Source organism: Gorilla gorilla, chromosome 21 (assembly GCF_029281585.2).
Source record: "Gorilla gorilla gorilla isolate KB3781 chromosome 21, NHGRI_mGorGor1-v2.1_pri, whole genome shotgun sequence".
Lineage (NCBI taxonomy): Eukaryota > Metazoa > Chordata > Mammalia > Primates > Hominidae > Gorilla > Gorilla gorilla.
The window spans coordinates 17,848,205-17,868,826 of NC_073245.2; the positions used below are offsets into that span (position 1 = coordinate 17,848,205).

General features: G+C 37.0%; 1 protein-coding gene across 1 annotated transcript in view; it reads right to left on the reverse strand.

Annotated features, from left to right (window-relative positions):
- Positions 1 to 20,622, reverse strand: part of HAO1 (hydroxyacid oxidase 1) — a 57,485-nt gene that overhangs the window by 36,181 nt on the left and 682 nt on the right. Inside the window, exon 2 of the mRNA XM_004061793.5 lies at positions 15,279 to 15,430. Coding sequence (XP_004061841.1) covers positions 15,279 to 15,430 — 152 coding nt within the window. The remainder of the gene's footprint in view (positions 1 to 15,278; positions 15,431 to 20,622) is intronic.

Below are 20,622 nucleotides of genomic sequence, written 5' to 3' on the forward strand. Positions count from 1 at the left end.
TAAAGATGAAATACCTAGGAGCCTACACCATCAAGTAACACTGATCTTGTATGAAATCCCAGGACTCTCTTCTCTTACTTTTACTCACTGACTCTTTCATTGTCCTTAAGACATATCTTCAAAGATAGACACCTACACTTTTAATGTTACAGATATATTCAGACTTTATTCGTATGTTTGGCATTTCTTTCTCTTCTTTAATTAAACAGTGATACACTGTGCCATTGCTATAAGGAAATTGCATATGACACACACACACACACACACATACAATCACTAAAAGGGACACTGGCCAGGTCTTAGGTATTGAAGCATCAAAGATAAGGCTACATATATAAACTGGGAGATAAAACTTTCATTTCAGAACAACAACAGGGTAGAATGGATTGAAAGCCTGTCCTAGAGTCCCAGTCTTGCCATCCATGAAGTATGTTCTATCTGCACAATTGCTATAGCCACAGCTGTTCTGCCCACTTCATAGCATTCAAGATCATCTACTGGGGCAATGTTTCTGAACGTTTTCTGTGTAATCTCTGAAGCCATGCAAGTGTAAAGGGTAAGGTGAGAGGATGCCTAATGCATTTGGAAAAATAAGTTCTGGATAGCTTTGTATGTATTTCTAATTTTGCCAAGGACCTGAATTTCTTAATGTCATTATTTATTAATCTTCTCTACAGCCAGCTTTCCTTTGCAATTATTTTTAATTTATTTATATTTATTTTTAATTGGAAAATAGTAATTGCACATGTTCATGGGGTACAATGTGATGTTTTGATCTGTGTATACACTGCAGACAAATTTAGACAAGCTAATGACCATATTCATCACCTCACCAACTGATAAGGTTTGGCTTTGCGTCCCCACCCAAATCTTATCTCAAATTGTAATCCCACACATCAAGGGAGGGAACTGTAATCCCCATGTGTTGAGGGAAAGAGGTGATTGGATCATAGGGGTGATTTCCTCCATGCTGTTTTCATGCTAGTGAGTGAGCTCACACGAGATCTGATGGTTTTATAAGGGACTCTTCCCCCTTCACTTCACACACAGGCTCTCTTACCTGCCACCATGTAAGACATAACTGCTTTCCCTTTCACCATGATTGTAAGCTTCCTGAGGCCTCCCCAGCCATACAGAACTGTGAGCCAGTAAACCTCTTTTCTTTATACATTACTTAGTCTCGGGCAGTTCCTTATAGCAGTGTGAAAGTGGACTAATACACCAACTTACCATTTTTTTGTAGGGAGAACATTAAATACCTATTCTTTTAGTAATTTTAAGATATACAATACATTACTATTAACTGTGGTCACCATGCAGTACAATAGATCACTAAAACCTATTACTCCAGTTGCACTGAAACTTTGTACAACTTTGATCAATATGTCACTTTCCTCATTCTTTTCCTTCCTCTCCCAGCCTCTGGTAGCCACCTTTTTATGATCTGTTTCTGTGAGACCTACCTTTTTAGATTCCACATATAAGTAAGATCATATAGTATCTGTCTATCCATGTTGTTACAGAATTTCCCACTTTTTAAAGGCTGAATAGTATTCCTTTGTGTACATACACCTCATTCTTTATCCATTCATCTGTCAATGGATACTTAGGTTGATGGCATATCATGACTATTATGAATAATGCTATAATGAACATAGAAGTGCAGATATCTCTTCAACATACTTATTTCAATTCCTTTCAATAAATATCCAGAAGTAGAAGTGCTGGATCATATGGCAATTCTATTTTTAGTTTTTTGAGGAATTGTATGAAACTAAAATGTTTCTGCACAGCAAAGAAAACAATTAACAGAATCAGGAGACAACCCAAGGATTGGGAGAAAATAGTTGTAAAGTGTATAGCTAATGAGTGCTAATATCCAAAAAAAAAAAAAAAATAAGGAACTCAAACAACTCAATAGCAAGAAAACAAATAACCCAATTAAAAAATAGGCAAAGGACAGCAAGAGAAACAATCAAAGGAGTAAACAGGCAACCTACAAAATTGGAGAAAATATTTGCATACTATGCATCCAACAAAGGTCTAATATCCAGAATCAATAAGAAAGTTAAACAAATCAACAAGACAAAACAGATAACCCCATTAAAAAGTGGGCAAAAGACATTTGCAGATACTTCCCAAACAAAGACATAAAAGAGGCTGATAAATATATGAAAATGATGCTCATCGTCTCTAATCATCAAAGAAATGCAAATCAAAACCACAATGATATACCATCTCATACCAGTCAGAATTACTGTTGTTAAGAAGTCAAAAAATACTATGTTGGTGAGTCTGTGGAGAAAAGAGAAGGCGGATACACTGCTGTAGGGAATGTAAATTAAATAAGCCACTATGGAGAGCAGTTTGGAGATTTCTCAAAGACCTGAGAGTTTTTCTACCATTCGATCCAGCAATCCCACTAACTGGGTGTATTCCCAAAGGACAATAAATCATTCTACCAAAGAGACACATGTATCTGCATGTTCATCACAGCACTATTCACAATAGCAAAGACATGGAATCAATCCAGGTGCCCACCAATGGTGGATTGAATTTTTAAAATGTGGTACATATCCACCATGGAATACTATGTAGCCATAAAAAATAACAAAATAATGTCCTTTGCACCAACATGGATGCAGCTGGAAATCAATAACCTAAGTGAATTAATATAGTAACCAAAAACCAAATACCACATGTTGTCACTTATAAATGGAAGTTGAATATTGGATACACATGGTCAAAAAAATGGTAACAATAGATGCTCGGGAATACAACAGTGGGGTTGGGAGGGTGAAAAGGGCTGAAAAAAACTACCTGTTGGGAATTATGGTCATTACCTAGGTGATGGATTCATTTGCACTCCAGACCTCAGCATCATGCAATATACCTTTGTAACAAACCTGCACATGGCTCCCTGATTCTAAAATAAAAGTTGAAAAAAGAAAAAAAATGGGCAAAGGATCTGAACAGACATTTCTCAAAAGAAGAGATATAAATGGCCAATAGATATATGAAAGAAGCTCAGTATCACTAATTATCAGGGAAATTTAAATTAAAATCATAATGAAGTATCACCTCCAACTGTTAGAATGGTTATTATCAAAAACACCAATGATAACAAGTGTTGGTGAAGATGCAAAGAAAAGGGAACCCTTGTGGAGAAAAGGGGACCCATTGATGGCAGGAATGTAAGTTAGTACAGACATTTTGAAAAACAGTTTGGAGATTCTTCTACAATTATTTTGATGCTCAAGAGACCCATTTCTCTTTTCCCTTGCAAATATAGTGTCCAATGCTCAATACCTTTATGGAGAAAGCTCCTAAAGGAGAGTGGAATCTTCTCCAATTCCAAGAACTCCCTGTGAGGACATATATAGGGAGAGAATATCTAAGGAGATAATTTCTGCATTCCCAAGGTACACATTACTTTGGAGAGCCTGGAACAAATAATCCAAGAAGTGAAACAAGAACATGCTTTTCCCTATCCCCACCCTAACCTGTTCACAAATTTCCATGGGAGGAGCTGCAGAGTGAGTCTAAGAGGCTGGGTCCAAACATCAATCAGTAATACTTGGAAGAAAAATTGTAAAGTTCCCAGTATAAGTTTTTGGTTTCTCTACTCTTCCATTTGCAATGTAACTATAAATATAATGATATAAAAATAAATGAGATTAATATCCTTGTTTACTATCATCCATTCCCCCCACTCCATCTCAAAAAATGAGCTACGGCCAGTGGAATGATTTCTGTTTTATAGAATAAAAGTTAATCTCAGACCCACCCATAATAAAGATTTCTATTAGAGTTAAATCACATGTCCTAGGGTGGAAAAATGCCACAAGGGTCTGCAATAACCTGACATAAGGTAAGTGTAGCTCGACCTTTCTAAACTGCCATTCAATAGAGGGTTGGCTAAATTTCCTATACTATGGAACTTACAATCAACTGCTGAGATTTAAAAGAACTCATCAGGTATGATTGCAGCTACGTCTGGGATTGACACAAATCCTAAACTCCAATGTACAGTGATTTAAATGAGCTAGGACAGGTAAATAGCTCTGGAAAACAGCAAAAACTGGCAGTGTTCTCCCTGTGGCTGGGAAATGCAATTGTTCTTCTACAGCTTGGCAGAGTTTTGTTTTGTTTGTTTGTCACATCAAGGCTTAATGAAAACATTTATTTCTGATCCAGGTAATCTGGATGTGAAGAAGCAAAAATAGGAAATCCATTGTGTACATAAATTTTAGGGGCCTGCATACTAAGCCTGCCTGTCCCGGGTTTTTATCAAAGACTACTGTGAACACATCTCTCAATTATCTAGAGTCTCCTTGTGACTTCTCACTCATTTCAGGCAGTCATTCTAAACTTAATAGGCTCTCAGAAGACCTTGAGGGTCTTCAGAAGGGAACAATATCCATCTACATCTAATAGTGTCATGTGTGAAGACTTGAACTATGCCTTTGGCTTGGAACCAACAGGAACTTTCATCCCAGGCTCTGATCAGGGCTTCTCAATCTTTGAGGAATCACATGGGTATGTTAACAAAATTCAGATTCTGACTCAGTAGGTCTGTAGTGGGACCTAAGATCTGCATTTCTAACAAGCTCCAGAGTCCTGCTGACGCTGATGTTCCAAGGACCATACTTTGAGAACCATGAGGTAGATATTTTCTTTCAAAAGGACTCATCCAAATTAGTAGAATATGTGCGATGTCCTGAGCAAAGTTGGGGCTCATTGAAAATGGGAGGGAAATATGGAGCAATGGCAGTGAAGTTGGTAGTGGTTGTCCCGTGGTTTGCCAATGGCCCGCCATGCCTTGCTGATAAATCTGCCTTTCTTCTAGGCTGGCACCCTCTGGAGAGGGTCACAGGTACATTTGCCACATTTGTTTATGCATTCTTCTCTTATTAGTTTTAAAGCCAAGGAATTAAACTGTGTTCACATGATGGCCCCTCAGTACACTTAACTATTATCCCATGATTTTGGTTTGGTTTAGTTTGGGTTGTGTTTTTGTTGTTGTTGTTGTTGTTGTTGTTTGTTTGTTTGTTTAGCTTGCTTATCTGGGATTTGTCCAGCTTCCTAGATCTCAGATCAGAAGCAGAAGTGAATAATAAATAAAAATAAAATGGTATAAGATGAAGAAGAGAGCGCTTACTCAAAGCTGAGAAAGCGCAATTTATCAGTTATAAAATAGTTTCCAAATGTTTAATGTCAGGTCCAACAATCTTACACACAGAAATAAGATGATGAACCATCAGGCAAAACTGAAGTTTATCATGCTGGGCTTGATGAGGAAGGGAATTATAATATATTTGAGAATGATGTTCATCCACAGCCACCACCACCACCACAAAACAATAGAGGGAAATAGAAAATATTAGTTATCAATGAGAGTAAATTATTTGGAACATCAATTCATATGGGACTAATCACATACCTAGATTCAAAGAGAACAATTAAGTAACATGTTAATTTAGACCCAAATAATTTCTTTGAAAATAATTCTCTTTTATGGGAAGGCAGAGTCAAGTTTCCAAATTATGGTTTTAAGGAAAAAGAGGAAAGAGGAAGCAAAAAAGTGTAATATGTTCAAAGGGCCTAAAGTGTTGGGGTTTTCTTAGGTGCATTTGATTAAAAAGCTCCTACAAAACTTAGTCATCAAAACAGCTGCACTAAAAATAATTTTGTTGAGAAAACGCATTTTGTCATCTGCACAGGAAGTCATTACGTAATGGGGAAAATATGCAATGACCAAGTACCAAGCAGTTGTGTGGTTCTAAACTTAGGGCCTGTCATAGTGAAATGTTTGCATAACTGTGCACCATAATGTCCGTTGAGTGTGTCATCCTATCTTCACAGGGGACTACCATCATAAAGGTCTTCACAGAGTATCTACCATCACATAGACGCAGTCAACATTATTTTATGAATGTCTAAAATTACAATTGAGATTAACCAGAAAAATAAAGTTCTGAAGTCAGTGATCTAAAAGAACAAACCTTCAACTACAATTATGCTTGAAATACTTAAAAGTTGTCAAACAAATCTTAATTTACAATTTATGGAACTGAACCAATTTAAACACTGCCAAGAAAGACCAGGAAACCAGACTTAATCGTTGCCGTGCTTTCATCATGGCCCATTGAAAGAATCTGGAGCTATATAATCTTGAGTGATCACACTGCCACTACACCTCTAGGCCTCTTTTTTACTTATGAAAATATTTTCAAGGAACAATTAGTCTCAGGGACATCTTAGCTCTCCCTTCCTTGTTTTCACTGTATTTCTAGGGCAGAACTCTGCAACAGACTAAAACATTAGCTCTACTGCAGTGATTCCTGTGTTATTATTCTGTCATTTTACTGAATTGTCAAGTCCTGGCATAAATGGCAGATCATATGGAGACCACAACACAGTGATAGGCCTTTAAATAATGGTTTTAAGGAGTAATGAGTTTGCACACAACAACTTCAACCAACCTCCCAGTGTTTAACAACTTCAGTGTTGGGATACACATGTGAGCCTCTGACTTTTTTCACTGTCACATTTTAATGTCATCAGGCACATTAATAATTCTGAGAAGAAGCAATCTCATGCTCTCAAGAAGGCCACCCAATAGCTTAAATTTTGGTGCAAAATCCTAGAAATCATTCCATTTGATGACTGTCTTTAATATAGCTAGATTCTAATTTTTTAATAGGTGTTTTAATCAACAATCTTGTTTCATTGTAAAGTGATTTTAACACTGAAGCCACTATTTATATGAAAATACTTTAGCAATGAATTATGCATTTTAGTATATGTATATATATCAAATGTCCATAATCTTTTAATACATATATAAGCATATGTAATACGGATGTGTGTTTGTGTGTGTGTGTGTGAGTGCTTACACACAGAAAGAGCATGTCACTGACTTTTTATTGTTAGAAAAGCAAGTCTAAAACATAAAATTTGGTTACACTTTAGAGTGAAACAGACTTAAGTTCAAACCCCATCACCACCATTACTGGCACTAGACCTTGGTCAAGGGCTTCCTTCTTCTCTACTGTCAAACAGAATGAGAATTACTTCACAGGCCTATTGTAAGGATGAATCACAAGAACATAAAGTCCAAGCATTGCACCTGATACGTGACAGGCACTCCACTTCAGAAACTGTAAAAATTTTCCTTAAAGCAAGTCCAGTGCTTTGCCTGGATTAGGTAAAATTGAGAATAATGGGGATATTTTCCTAGTAGGTATGCTGAAACATATATCTAGTCGGTCGCCTAGCACAACACATAAATATATAAATCAATAAAGCTTTCAAAAAATACATCGTTTGGGTTTAGAGCAAAGGAAATGACAATTTTTCCTGTTGAATGGTCTTTCACTCAATGTTAAGGTTGATCACTTAATATTGGAAAATCCAGAAAATTCAACAGCTAAAACTCTCACCTACACCCTAATGTAGTCATCTGGGGTCTGTGTGGCTCTTTGTGTTACTCTGCAATCTGTTCCACCTGCATCTTAATAGGTGGTCAAGTCATAGCTGAGTCCCAAAACTTCACTTTGGAATGTTCTGGCCTTTTAGGCTCAAAAAGAAAGTGTTTAGATTTAATGGTTTTATGGCCCATCAAATCCTGTGCGGTAGCCTCTAATTGCATCCAGGGGCTGGAATTTCTTTTAAAACTTTTTTTTTTGACAGTTTAATAAGAATTTGCTAATATGCTGAACATTCCTGGAACGCATTAGGTAGGTTTTAATTTTTCTTGATATGAGGTCCCAGCACTCCCTCATGTGGCACTTGCCCACATAACAAGTCAGAAGCAAAAGGATAAATGAATATTTAATCCTTCTTTTCTTTCTTTTTGATTTCTCATGTTTAAAGGGAGAAAAAAACATCTCAAGTAGCTCCATGAAAGATGAAGGAAAACTTTATTATAGCTACTGTGCATAAAACCTGAGAGGTTTCCATGGCAATGTTCTTAAAGCACCAAATGGTATAGTAAGCATTTTATTAATTGGATATTTGAGAAGTCAGAGATGTTCTACTTATCCTGGAAGACTAAAATTTGGCCTAATGATACCACCTATTTTATATGTGTTAGCATTTATGTTTATTATTGCTATTTCCTTCAATATGTTAAATATTCATAGAAATAATTTTGTATTCTTCTTTAAAGAATATAAAGAAAAAAATTCAAAAAAATAAATAAAAATGATCTGCTAGAGTTTCAAACAGATGTGCCATTATAAGTAGAGGCACTTATAAAACAGCTTAAATATTATAAGATTTACAACTATTAAAATGTTGATTAAGTAATCCATTGAATCAAATTTTTTATTCGTAACACAGTGCATGAAAAACTGCCCTCCATTCAGTATTTTTCAGTTATTTTTTTTCCACTTTAAAAGACTTCTTAGAATTTTATCTTTTGTTTGATTGCAATTCATGACACATTGTTTATGCTCCCAAATTTTGCAAAAAGCGAATGATTTCCCAATTAATTTCACTTGTGTGGCTTATTTTATCTTCTCAAAGTTAAAAAGATAAAACAATAAACCATAGGATGTTTGCAATAAATATTTTAAGATGATAGCATAGTGCTTGCCTTAGGATTCTTGCTACAGTTAATGACATTTGGAAATATCAGTAACAGAGCAGGATATTATAGGTAGCACTGCCTAAGTGATTAATAATCTGAGCAAAGCATTAACCTCTCTAAGCCTCGATTTCCACACCCACTCCTGTGGAAACTTTCCTTGGAGAAAGTTTCTCAGGGTTTTGCACTCACATATTTTAAGATGGTGGTAAGGATAGATGAATAAATAATAAAGTCAAATTGCGTGGCACATACTAATTGCTCTATAAATGCTGGTGATCATCATTTTTCACAAGACTTTGAAGTATCACTTTCTGAGTTTATGCAACATTTATTAAACACGTTTGTGTTTTTAGCAATAGTCAGAGATAGTTACATATCTTGTTCCTCTCCTATGGACCAAGAATGTACTTTGAAAAATGGAAATCAAATGCATTCAAATGCTCACTGCCTCATCTAAACCCTCCAAGGCTGACATAGTGCAGTGGAAAGAAGTGGGCTGACATAAAGTGCGTCTAAACCCTCCAGGGCTGACATAAAGTGTAGATTTCAGAAGAGTAAGAAAAGGTAGCTCTATACTTTGAATTGTTTCTTTTTGCATTTGATAAAATTTTAAATGGGATCAAAATCATTTATTTGTATACTGAAAAAATTGCAAAGATCATCCACTTCTATGCCAGTTTTCTAGGTTTTTGTTTTTGGAGATTTTTGTTGTGAAAGTTTTTTCTTTCTTTTTTTTTTTTTTGTGTGTGTCTTTCCAGCAGAACTATTTAAAGAACTTTTCTTTTGAACACCAAAATGCAACACAAGTAGCTCATGCTCAGTATCACACCTAAGTTCTGTAAGATCCCTGGGAACAACCCCAGCCTCCTTGGGACGTGGCATTCATTCCACTGGTCTTGCTCAAGTAGCTCACTTTATCAATGAAGAAACATAATCCTAGAAAGTGAAAATGACCTGCCACAGAAATAAAACTAGTTCTCAGTAAATTTCCACATAAATCAGATGTCCCAGATGTACAGCCCAGGGGACACTTGTAGCCCACAAAAATATTTACTTTGGCCCACACATTGTTGCCCCAAACAGTGTTTTAGGGAATTTTGATTTATTTGCCCACATTTAAAAACCAGGAGATTGTACATAGAAATCAAGATTTCTGGCTTCTTAAAATTTTGGAAGATTTGGCAACCCCACATCCCTGCTCCCTTGGGTCATCAAGAGCTAAGACGTGGCTGCCCCCTTCTGATGGAACATGCAATCTCAGACTCACTGCAGTCTCCACACAGGAGCTTGCACTGTTTTTTGTTTGTTTGTTTGTTTGTTTGTTTCAATTTCATCTTTTTTGGACATTTACATTACAAGCCTGGCTCCTAAAAGTACCTTTTTTTCCCTGAGGTTTCTGCATAAAGCTTAAAATAAAAATATTTTTAACAAAGAAAAAGAACAATTTTTATTTCCACTAGATGTAAATGGAATATACTTTTCTGAAAGTGAGTTTTTGTGTGTGAAAGATAAAGATTTCAGGGACTTTGGGCTCTGAGGGGCAAATAAAGATAGTGTGTAAGCATTTCTAGCATTTATTTCATGAATCCTCACAAGAAATCCTCAGGTGAGAGCTCTTATTCATCTAGGGTTGCCAGATTGAGCAAACATACAGGACACCTATGATTTGCTGTTTATCTGAAATTCAAACATAATGGGCCCTCTGTGTTTTATTTGATAACCTTGTATTCATCATCATTTTGAAAATGAAAAAAGTATAGCTTCATTGGTCACTCTACAAACATGCAGCAGTGTAAAAAAGTAGAGTTCAGACAGGGCGCGGTGGCTTACACATGTAATCCCAGCACTTTGGGAGGCCAAGGCAGGCAGATCATGAGGTCAGGAGATCAAGACCATCCTGGCCAACATGGTGAAACCCTGTCTATACTAAAATACAAAACATTAGCCAGCTGTCGCGGTGCGTGCCTGTAGTCCTAGCTACCCAGGAGGCTGAGGCAGGGGAATCGCTTGAACCTGGGAGGCAGAGGTTGCAGTGAGCTGAGATAGCGCCACTGCACTCCAGTCTGGTGACAGAGCAAGACTCTGTCTCAAAAAAAAAGAGTCGAGTTCAGTTCTCGGTCCCAGTTAATAAGGTGGATTATTATTATCCCACAGTTGTGAGAGGAAGGGCAGAAAGGCCCTTGAAGTTGGACTCTGAATAAATCTGGAGAGTCAACGGGGAAAATGAGACTATGGCACCATAACAATTCCCAGAACTTTCTGGAGGCCCATTCTAATTACTCAGGCCAGACCATTGCCTGTGGGCACCAATGGGTTTCACTTACTCTCACTGACCATGCTGAGGGGGACACTTCTCCAGGGAGATTGATAACTAACCCCTGTTTTCTGAAGCTGGCCCCAACTTCTCTTCCTTGCTAGGTTCTAAGTCCCTGGAGACAGGAATGCTTAGCGGCCAGTTATTTAGGAGGGTAACAAAAAAAAAAATACTCCACAACAAATTGTATAGATTTCCCAATATTCCCAAGGACTGGCTTGCTTGAGAGGATTTCCATATTCTTTCTGGGAATGATGGAATAAATACAATAATAACTTCATAATTCCATGTGAATTTTCTGAGTTTTTATAAATAAATCTCTGCCAAGTATGAATATTCTTACACTGTTACTTAAATTTGCCTGTGGATATCTATAGCCTTCAGTTAGCTATTATCCTGGTTTGCATACTTCAAGAAGCCAAAAATGACACAGAGATGTGAGAGCAAGTCATCTCATTTGGAAACGATCTCAATGAATTGAAGGAATGGGGAAGTGAGAAAATAATGGGAAGGAAGCCAATAAAAGAGGGTGTGTTCATGGGCAGGCAACCTCAGTGGGCAACTGGGACTCAATCCTTCCAAGGAACACTGGGTGAACATATTAGAAAATGCTTCAGTTACCTGAGCAAAGAGAGCTGAGGTATTTATCCACCTACTGCTGTACATCATTAGCTAGGGAACCCTCTCTCCCATTCCCCTACTTCAAACACACCTATCCATGGGCTCATGTTGCAACAGATAATGTCAGGCAAAAAGTGGTAGGTCTGATGGAAATGGGAAGTAAGAAGGGAATACATGCAGAGCACAAGCACTATCTATTCCAGGCATTCATCCTTTCCTTGCAAGTAACCCACTGTCCCACAACGTAAACACACCAGCCAAAGAGCACCTGCTATGAGCTGATGACCATCAGCTTTCTGGATACACCTAAATATTAAATAGACTAATAACCTATAGATAGTCTTTAAAACATAGGTGAAAACTTAGAAACCCTGGAGAGAGGTTTCTAGTATAAATACAGAATAGAAACTCTGATGTTGCTGCCCTGATAGGAACCCAATAGAGGACCCTAGGTTTTTGAGGGCAACATGTGTACACTTCCATTGCCTTCTCCAGTTCCTCTGCAATCTCGATGTCACCACCCTCTCTTTGTTCTGCTGGATCCACCTTATCCAAATGTCTATTGTGTAACTTATCCTCTTGAGGAGCCTGCTTTGCATGCTCCTAAAACTATAATTACTTCTGGGGGATCATACTGGGCTTCTCCTCATGACACTTCATAGGAGTTTCTGAAATTAAAGCTCTTGCAAAGTGGTGAGGAGCCCAGATTCTGGAGGCAGAATACCTCCATCTGAATCCCATCTCTATCACTTATGAATTGTGCATCCCTAGGCAAGGTTATTCACCTGGGGTGTACCTCAGTTTCTCCTGTGTAAAATAGGTTTAATAATATGATCTATTTATTTAGGCCGCTCTGAGCCTTCAATGCTATAATACTCCTAATATACTTAAAATAGTGTGTGGAACATGATAATTGTTTTATAAGTGTTAAATAAATCTAAGGGGATAAGACTGTAATAGGCATTTAATATCTTCTTAGGGTTACTTCTGGAGGAAATAGTCCTACTTTCTTTTCTGCTTTCTTCTCCTCTTTCTTCTCAGCCCAACTCCACCAAGAATAAAGACTGGTCTTGGAACCATCAAAAGTGACTTGGAGAATAAGTCTGTCATTGACGAGCTATGAAAAACTGTTTTCTCTGGAACTTTAGCTACTTGCCCACAAAATAGGGACAGAAACACCTGTCAAATATCAAATAAAGCAATATGTGTTGGTATGGTTAGGCTTTGTTTCTCCATCCAAATCTCATCTTGAATTATAATCGCAGGTGTTGAGGGAAAGACCTAGTGGGAGGTGATTGGATCATGGGGGTGGTTTCCCCCATGCTGTTCTCATGTTAGTGGGTGAGTTCTCATGAGATCAGATGGTTTTATAAGTATCTGGCATTTCCCTGCTTGCACTTCTCTCTCCTGCCACCACGGGAAGAAGGTCGTTCCTTCCCCTTTGCCTTCCACCATGATTGTAAGTTTCCTGAGGCCTCCCCAGCCATGTAGAACTGTGAGTCAGTTAAACCTCTTTCCTTAAAAAATTACCCAGTCTCGAAGAGTATCTTTAAATCAGTGTGAGAAGGAACTAATACATGTGGTAAAAATAATTTGCTGGCTCCAGGGTGCCTTACCAAGTGAGCTCTGCTTTTTGCTTTCTCTGCTTCCTTTCTTTATTTCCATTCTCTTCATGGTCCCTTGTCCCTTTATCTCTACTCTTTTAAATCTAATTGTTATCATTTCCTCCTTACAAAATAATTCAAAGAAGAGTTTATAAGGTTGAGCCAAAAATCAGAAGAGTATAAAGTCAGGAGTAATCTCATCACTTATAAATAAACATTTGTAAATTGTTATCTTTGAAACTAAATGTATTTTAGGACCTGACTATTGTTTGCAACTGATTTCTCACAATTTTAAATTAAAATATCATTCTACGTTATTGCACTCTTCCTATAGTATAATTTTTTAATTTGATGTCATTTTTATGCATCATATTTTTTGCAAACTATCTCCAATTATAAGATGTTTGGGTATTTTTTCTAATTATTTTCCTGCTAAAAATAAGAAGCATGAAAATCCTTGCAGAAATGATTTTTTTCCTCAAAAATCATAATTATTTCCTTGGAATTCCTAAAAGAGAATTTTTAATATCACATGGAATTTACATTTTTAGAGCTTTGATATACAGTGCCAGATTATTTTCTAGGAAGATTATTCCACTTTATACTTTTCTCAACACTGTTTGAAATGCAAATTTTCTCCCTAACCTAATCATACTGCCTGATCTTAAAATAAAAATTCGATATATGGAAAATAAAATAGATGGTCATAATTTCCATGTCTTTGCTTATTAATGAAATTGAATATTTTTCATATATTTATTGGTCACTTTTATGTCTCCATTTGTAAATTTCCTATTTATATCTTTTGTTCACTTATTTCTCTTTTTCCCTTTGAGCAATATATTATTTTCTTCTTCAAATATAAGGGCTTTTTACGTGGAAAGGACATTAACCCTTCACAGTCTCATATTTTTTTTCCATTTCTTTCAGTTTACCATTTACTTTTTATTTTCATTGAGATTTAAGAGCACTAAAGTTTTAGTTTTTTGGTGTTCATTTGTTTTCTTTTGTTCTAAGGTTGTTGCCTATAGCTTCAAGCCTGAAAGGGCCTTTATTATCTTGATTTTGTATAGATATTTACCCATTTAGTATTTTCCTTTTTTTTTTTTTCTTCTCTCTACTTAAGTTTCAGGATTACCATAGACAAAAGGCTGAGGCCCCAAAGCCACTTATTTGTATGTGGTCCTAGAATTAAGGAAGCTGCTAAGTCTGTCCAGCAAAACCTCATTGTGCCATTCTGATATCCCTGACAGAATTTTATGTCAGACATTTCAAGAAGGGAGGTGAATTCACAAGATCCTTAATTCTTAAAACTAAAATGTTTTAAAATATTATATAGTCGTGTTCTTTTTCTGCTCTGCTTAGCATCAAAAGAATTCATTTCCAACTTTTATATTAGTTTCTGGAGCACAATTTGGGGAGATTTTTTACTCTGCACAGCCTTTCAAATGTTCACAGTTGCTAGAGAACTGGAAAGTTAATAAATTAGCCCTAATAAGAGATTTCTTTACATCATATTTGATTTTCTCATCACTCCCTCCTAAGACAGCTGGAACTGCTCTATTGGGAATATAACTCATCCATAAAAAAGAATCATGATCCAAAACCACGGAAGAAAACACAACCAACCACGTTGCTCCATTTGCAATTTGGCTGTGAGAACCACTTTGGTTTGGGGGAAGCAGGAGGGTTTTGAGATAAGGTAGCCACAGGGCTGAATTCCAATTCTGTAACTACCTAGCTGTGACTTTGGGCGAGTCTACCTGTCAGAGATCCATTTCCTGAGACAGTACTATTAATACCCATAATATAACCAACAGTTACTGAGCCACTACTCTCTGCCATGAACTTTGTATACCTGAACTCATTCAATTCTCACCATAACCCAATGAGGCAGGTACAATTTTTGTCCCTATTTTACAGCCAAGGAAACCAATGCAGAGAGAGGATATCTTGCCCAGTCACACAGCTGGAAAGATGAGGAGCAGGACATGCAAGAATAAGTATTTTGATGATAGAGTCCGTGAGCTTAATGTTTCTGAGTGTAAAAACATCAAGGAACATATTTGCTTGGTGCATTCAGAGAAGGAAGTCGATAAACGTTAGCCTCCTTCTGTCCCTGTGGTGACAATCTTCCTCCTACCTCTCACAGTGGCAAGCTCGCCGTCCACATGAGCCATGCGCTGCATGGCCGTAGCCCCCACACATATTGGCATGCTGACCCTCTGCCCTAAAACAGAAGTCGACAGATCTGTTTCAGCAACATTCCGGAGCATCCTTGGATACAGCTTCCATCTAGAATTAAAAAATAGAATAAAATAAAAGGCTTTAGAGTTTCAAAATCATAACCAAAACTTTGACATTACGTTTTAGTTAAAAGAAAAAACATAATTGGATTTTTTCCAAACAAGCAAATGACTTCATGAAGCTAATGGAAAAGAGGCAATTTTACTGTTTGTTTGGTTAGAAAGTTAACAATTAGAGGATAATGAATTTCCCAAGCAATTATTTATTAAGGTATAACTAATATATAATAGTATTCACTCATTTTAGTCTGCAGTTTTGTGAATTTTGACAAATGCATACAGTGGTGTAACTGCCATGACAATCAAGATCTAGAAAAAGTTCAATCATTCCCAAAAAACGTCCCCATTTTCTTTTGCAGCGAAACTCTCCCCAGTTCAATCCCCTGACAACCACTGATGCATTTTTTCTTTGTCCTGATAATTTTGCTTTGCAAGAATATCATGTAAACAAAATCATTCAGTATGTAGCCTTTTGAGTTTGGCTTCTTTCACTTAACATAACGCATTAGAGATTTTCTCATGTTGTTGTACGTGTCAATAGTTTGTTCCTTTTGGTTGATGAATAATATTCCATCATACAGGGGTACCATCATTTGTCCAGTCATTCCCAAGCTAAAAGACATTTTGAATACTTCCAGTGTGGGGGGAAATTCTAAATAAAGCCACTACAAACATTCACGTACAGGTTCTTGTGTGAACATAGTTTTCGTTTCACTTCCCCAATCTTGAAAATCAAGATGGTATACAAATGCATAGAGTTTAGATTAGAGTTTAAGAAGATATGCTATGTCTAGTTTGTCTTCTTTTTATGTGATAAACAGCAGCTGCAGGCAATTACTTTTAAAATTATAATTTGATTTCTTCAAAATTATTTAGCTATATGCTATATTCATTAAAGTCTAATGATGAGGGAAGGTTTTTTATTAGTTTAATTTAACACTTTTCTCAAAAATGTTATTTGACAAAAACTGAAATTTGGGTGTTAAAAAGTTTTTGACTCCGGAAAATTATTTTAAACGAATGTTTCTGTGATTCTTCTGTGTTGGAATGAAAATTACCAATAAAGCAGCAACCAAAAATTCACCAGTAAAATTTACAGAAGAACTAGTTCTCTTTCCTCCTGGCAAAATATATATCTCCTATTTGTTTTGATTTATTATTCTCATTAGTACTGATTAAAATTGAAGAAAATACAGCCCTATTTCTAATATGCATGAGTATAATAAACGTGTTGTTTAGGCACACGTGCATATCTAACCAGCATTCACCTAGTATTTCCTAGATGTAACTCTACTTCCAGAAACAGCATGACTTTTTAGTAAATATAGTGAAGTATGATATAGTAATGCAGTAACTTAAAGAAAAAAAAAAGAAGAAAAAGAAAAAGCCCTTAATCGAAGCGTACTTCCTGTAGCGGAAGAAGAAATTCTGCCTTCTGTTGCTTTGTGGAATAGCTAAGGGTCTGTAATCTAACCCTTCCTCACATAATAAAGTAAAAACATCCAGTCCCTGAAAAGCATAATAAAGAAGTTTTACTGTGTGATTTCTGTGCTATTCCTTTGAACATTATAATTGTCATTATTTTATGTCACACCACATGCTCTGTTGCTGAAAGTCTTTTCTTCCTGACGGACCCTCACAGCATGATTCTTTGATCTCCATTTTGAAGGGGGAGAAGCAGAAGCCTTGAAGAGAGTTTTTATTACCAGTCATCTCTAAGTGTGTTATTAGAATGAGAGAAAACGATCTTAATAGCAGCCATTGGCATGCCAGCCTTGGAAGGCATTAATATTTACTTAGAGCTAGAGAAACAATGAAAGCTTTATGACAAGAACACGCAAATCTGCAGGGCAGCAGCCGTGTGTGTGTGTGTGTGTGTGTGTGTGTGTGTGTGTGTGTGTGTGTGCGTGTGTGTGTGTGTGTGTGTGTGTTCGCGCGCGCGCGCGTGCGTGCCAAAAGGGACATTTTTAAAGGTCAAATTCCCATTTATAAAGCAAGGTTAAATCCTTCCATCTCCAGACAGTGGCTTTACACTTGTCCACTTGGTGGCGCAGTCACTTTAGTAACTGTGGGCTCTTAATTTCCCTTAAACAGTATTTTCTGTTTCGAGGATAATACAGAGGCTTGTCAACCAATGCACAAAACGTAATTGCTACGTAAAATTAGATAAAATCAATGGAATGGGAACAGGCATGTTATCTAAAGAGTCCTCCATGTTTTGATATTTTTCAAATAGTAGTAACAACAACTATGTCAGATAGCTCACTGGCTTTCCAAGCCTTGCCCAACCCCACCCCAAATTTAAGTAAATTTCCCACAATCATACATAAAATAGCACCTCACTATATTCTCGGACTGTGCTGTCCTGGGCCTCCACTTTGGAAAAAAAATTGGTTCAACTGGCAAACAGTTGAACCAATTGAACAATAAACCGTTTTCAAAGGATAGAAAATGAGATGCCAGAGTAAAGGAAGTGGGGTAAAGGTGAGAATCTGTTCACAGGAATTTTGGCCCACCCCTCACATCTAACAAGGGCCTCAAATTTAACTTATAAAAAAATCAAATGGTATATACACTCCTCACAAAGTAGCTGCCCTGTTGAAGGAAGACACCCATGCCTCACCCAGCTTTATAACTGTATGCTGTTTCTGAATCACACTAACTGGACATAGTGGATTCATGTTTTGTAAGTTGTGTAATCCTATAATACTGCATTCCAATTTTCTCCACATTAATTTTTTACTCTAAACAGTTAAAATATGTAAAGCAAAAACACCTTATTCACCTATTGTGGATACTAGATAAATTATTTTGTGACATTTATGCCTATGAGAACACAATGTCACTGGTGAGTTTATATCACTTCTCAAATATTAAAGTGAGAGAATGACATCACTTTTACCCGTCTGTTATTTAAAAGAAAATGATGCAATCTTCAGTCTCAATAGGTAACGCAGCAGAAAAGAGTTTCCTTTTCTGGAATCATGAGGGCTTCTAAGTGTCCAAATTGTTTAATCATCTTCCACCATTGATAATTTCAGAAAAAAAGCTACAACAATGTGAAGTCCATAGTTGAGAAGGCTACTTTGAATAAATGTGTAAGAGCAACAAATTACTGTTCTTCATTGAATTAATCCCAATCAATTCCAGCCATGCAAAATGTAGCAAGTTGACATTTGCCCTGTTTTGTTATAACTACCATAAGAAATTTTATTCTTCTGGGTGGTTCCATTTACTTGTCCTCTTAAATATTTTTTTCTATTGCCACAGTAATATTAGTCTCAAGTCTTACCCAAAAATATCTCCAAGCAACTGCTGGGTCACATGAGTGGTCCATGTCCCCAGAACTCCAAAATGTGATCATCAGAGCTGAGTACAGAGAAATAAAAGCTGTCACTGTGAATGACCTTTTGTTGTACTTGTGAGATGGGGAAGTGTATAAATTTCATAAATGTGTTTGAGATACTCTGGCTTTGTGTCACAATGGGTTATCTGAGGTTTGATTGTTTTGCACTTTTCATTAGAATCAGAATGTGAAATTTCAGGTTGATTTCCTTCATGCCATCAACCCAAAGTCTCCACAACCCTGGCAGAATTTCTATTCTTAGTTTCACGTGACCAGCTACATGATGCAGTGTGAGGAATCAAGGGTCACCTAGCGAGTCACACAGCAAAAGAGGACACATTGCAAAATGTATTGCAATAAAAACTCAACTAGTTGATAATAAAATAGCATCAGCTGTCCTCCAAAGAAAGTTGATTGATATTTTTTTTCAATTTAAAGCTGAACAAAAGAGAATGATCAAGGTTCATGGAAAAGGTGGCACTGCAAATTCATTTTCATTATCTGTGTCCTATCCCTAAGTTACTCGGTACACACGTAGCATGGGAATACTCACTTGAATACCATGTAATTCACATAAGGCATTAGGCACTTTTCCAGTTCACAACTTAGAAGTCACCAAGCCTTCTATGTCTCCCAAAGTTTCTACACTTTAAAGGGTTGCATAGGTGATCCATCTGCTTTGGGGCGCCCCTTTGCATCCTCTCTGAGACCTCCACTTGGCCAACTATTTTGGGCCCATTTTGCATCAATTCAACCCAACAGCATTATGGAGGCTGATATGCATCCAGTGGAATGTAAGTTCCTAGGGACAGGAACTTTGTCTGGCTCACTGCTTTGTCCTCAGCATGTAGTACACAGTGTAGCTCATGGAGACTCCTAATTAGCTCTAGTTAATTAGCTAGCATGCGACAAAGGGAATTAAGAAGTAAGGAAGGCTGTATACAAATGAAATAAATAATCACTTGAGCATTGGAGGTCTAGCAATGCTGAGACACTAACTCTATAAATCTGTCAAGGGTCTGAAATTTCCTTGGTTGTAATAACCTATTTGGGTTAAAGTGTTTTCAAGAGACCACTCATAGGCAAATTTTGGTGGACAAAGTTAATATCGGCCCAAGAAGGGGCATCTTCCAAGAGCAGAAACTTTTAAGTGAGTCCAAAATAGTAAATAATGGTGCAGAATTTTAAGCCCCTCTACTCTCAGTCAACTTCCCTTCCCATGACTTCCCTGGCATTTGTTGAGCTCATTTGGGTTCCAGGCAAAACCTGAGACAAAGTCAAGGCTTGAAAGGGTTGGGGAGAGGCCGTATCCTTCACCCCATTGCCATTTTCAGTCTTCTACATGGATTTGTGGGTGAATCAGTGCTGCCTACCAGAGACCACCTTGGCCAGGATAATTTTATTTCTCCTAATTTAAATATGGAAAACTGATTTTGAGTGATTTTGTTGTAGACTAAAGAAGAAATCAGGGAGGAAGGCTAATTCTCTCCCCCCGCATATTTTCTGCCTTTTTGTCTTTAATTTATCACCATCAATGAGTACCCACAATACTGATTGCCTTTACTAACAGCCATAATGTTAGATGGATGAGACTGAGTGTAGTGTAGTGAAGGCGCTCCTCTCTTGCTCCAGCAAATAAACCATTTTTGTAACTGCTATAAAAAAAACCCTTTGAAATGATTTTATTTCTTGTTTTTATTACAAACAGAAAACATAAACCATGTCACCCACCATCTTGTGCTTTGAAATATGAAAGTCAAAGGAAAACTAATTTGGGAAGAGAGATGAAGTGCTTTGAAGGAGAGATGAAACAGCAAAGTTGAAAGATTAATGCT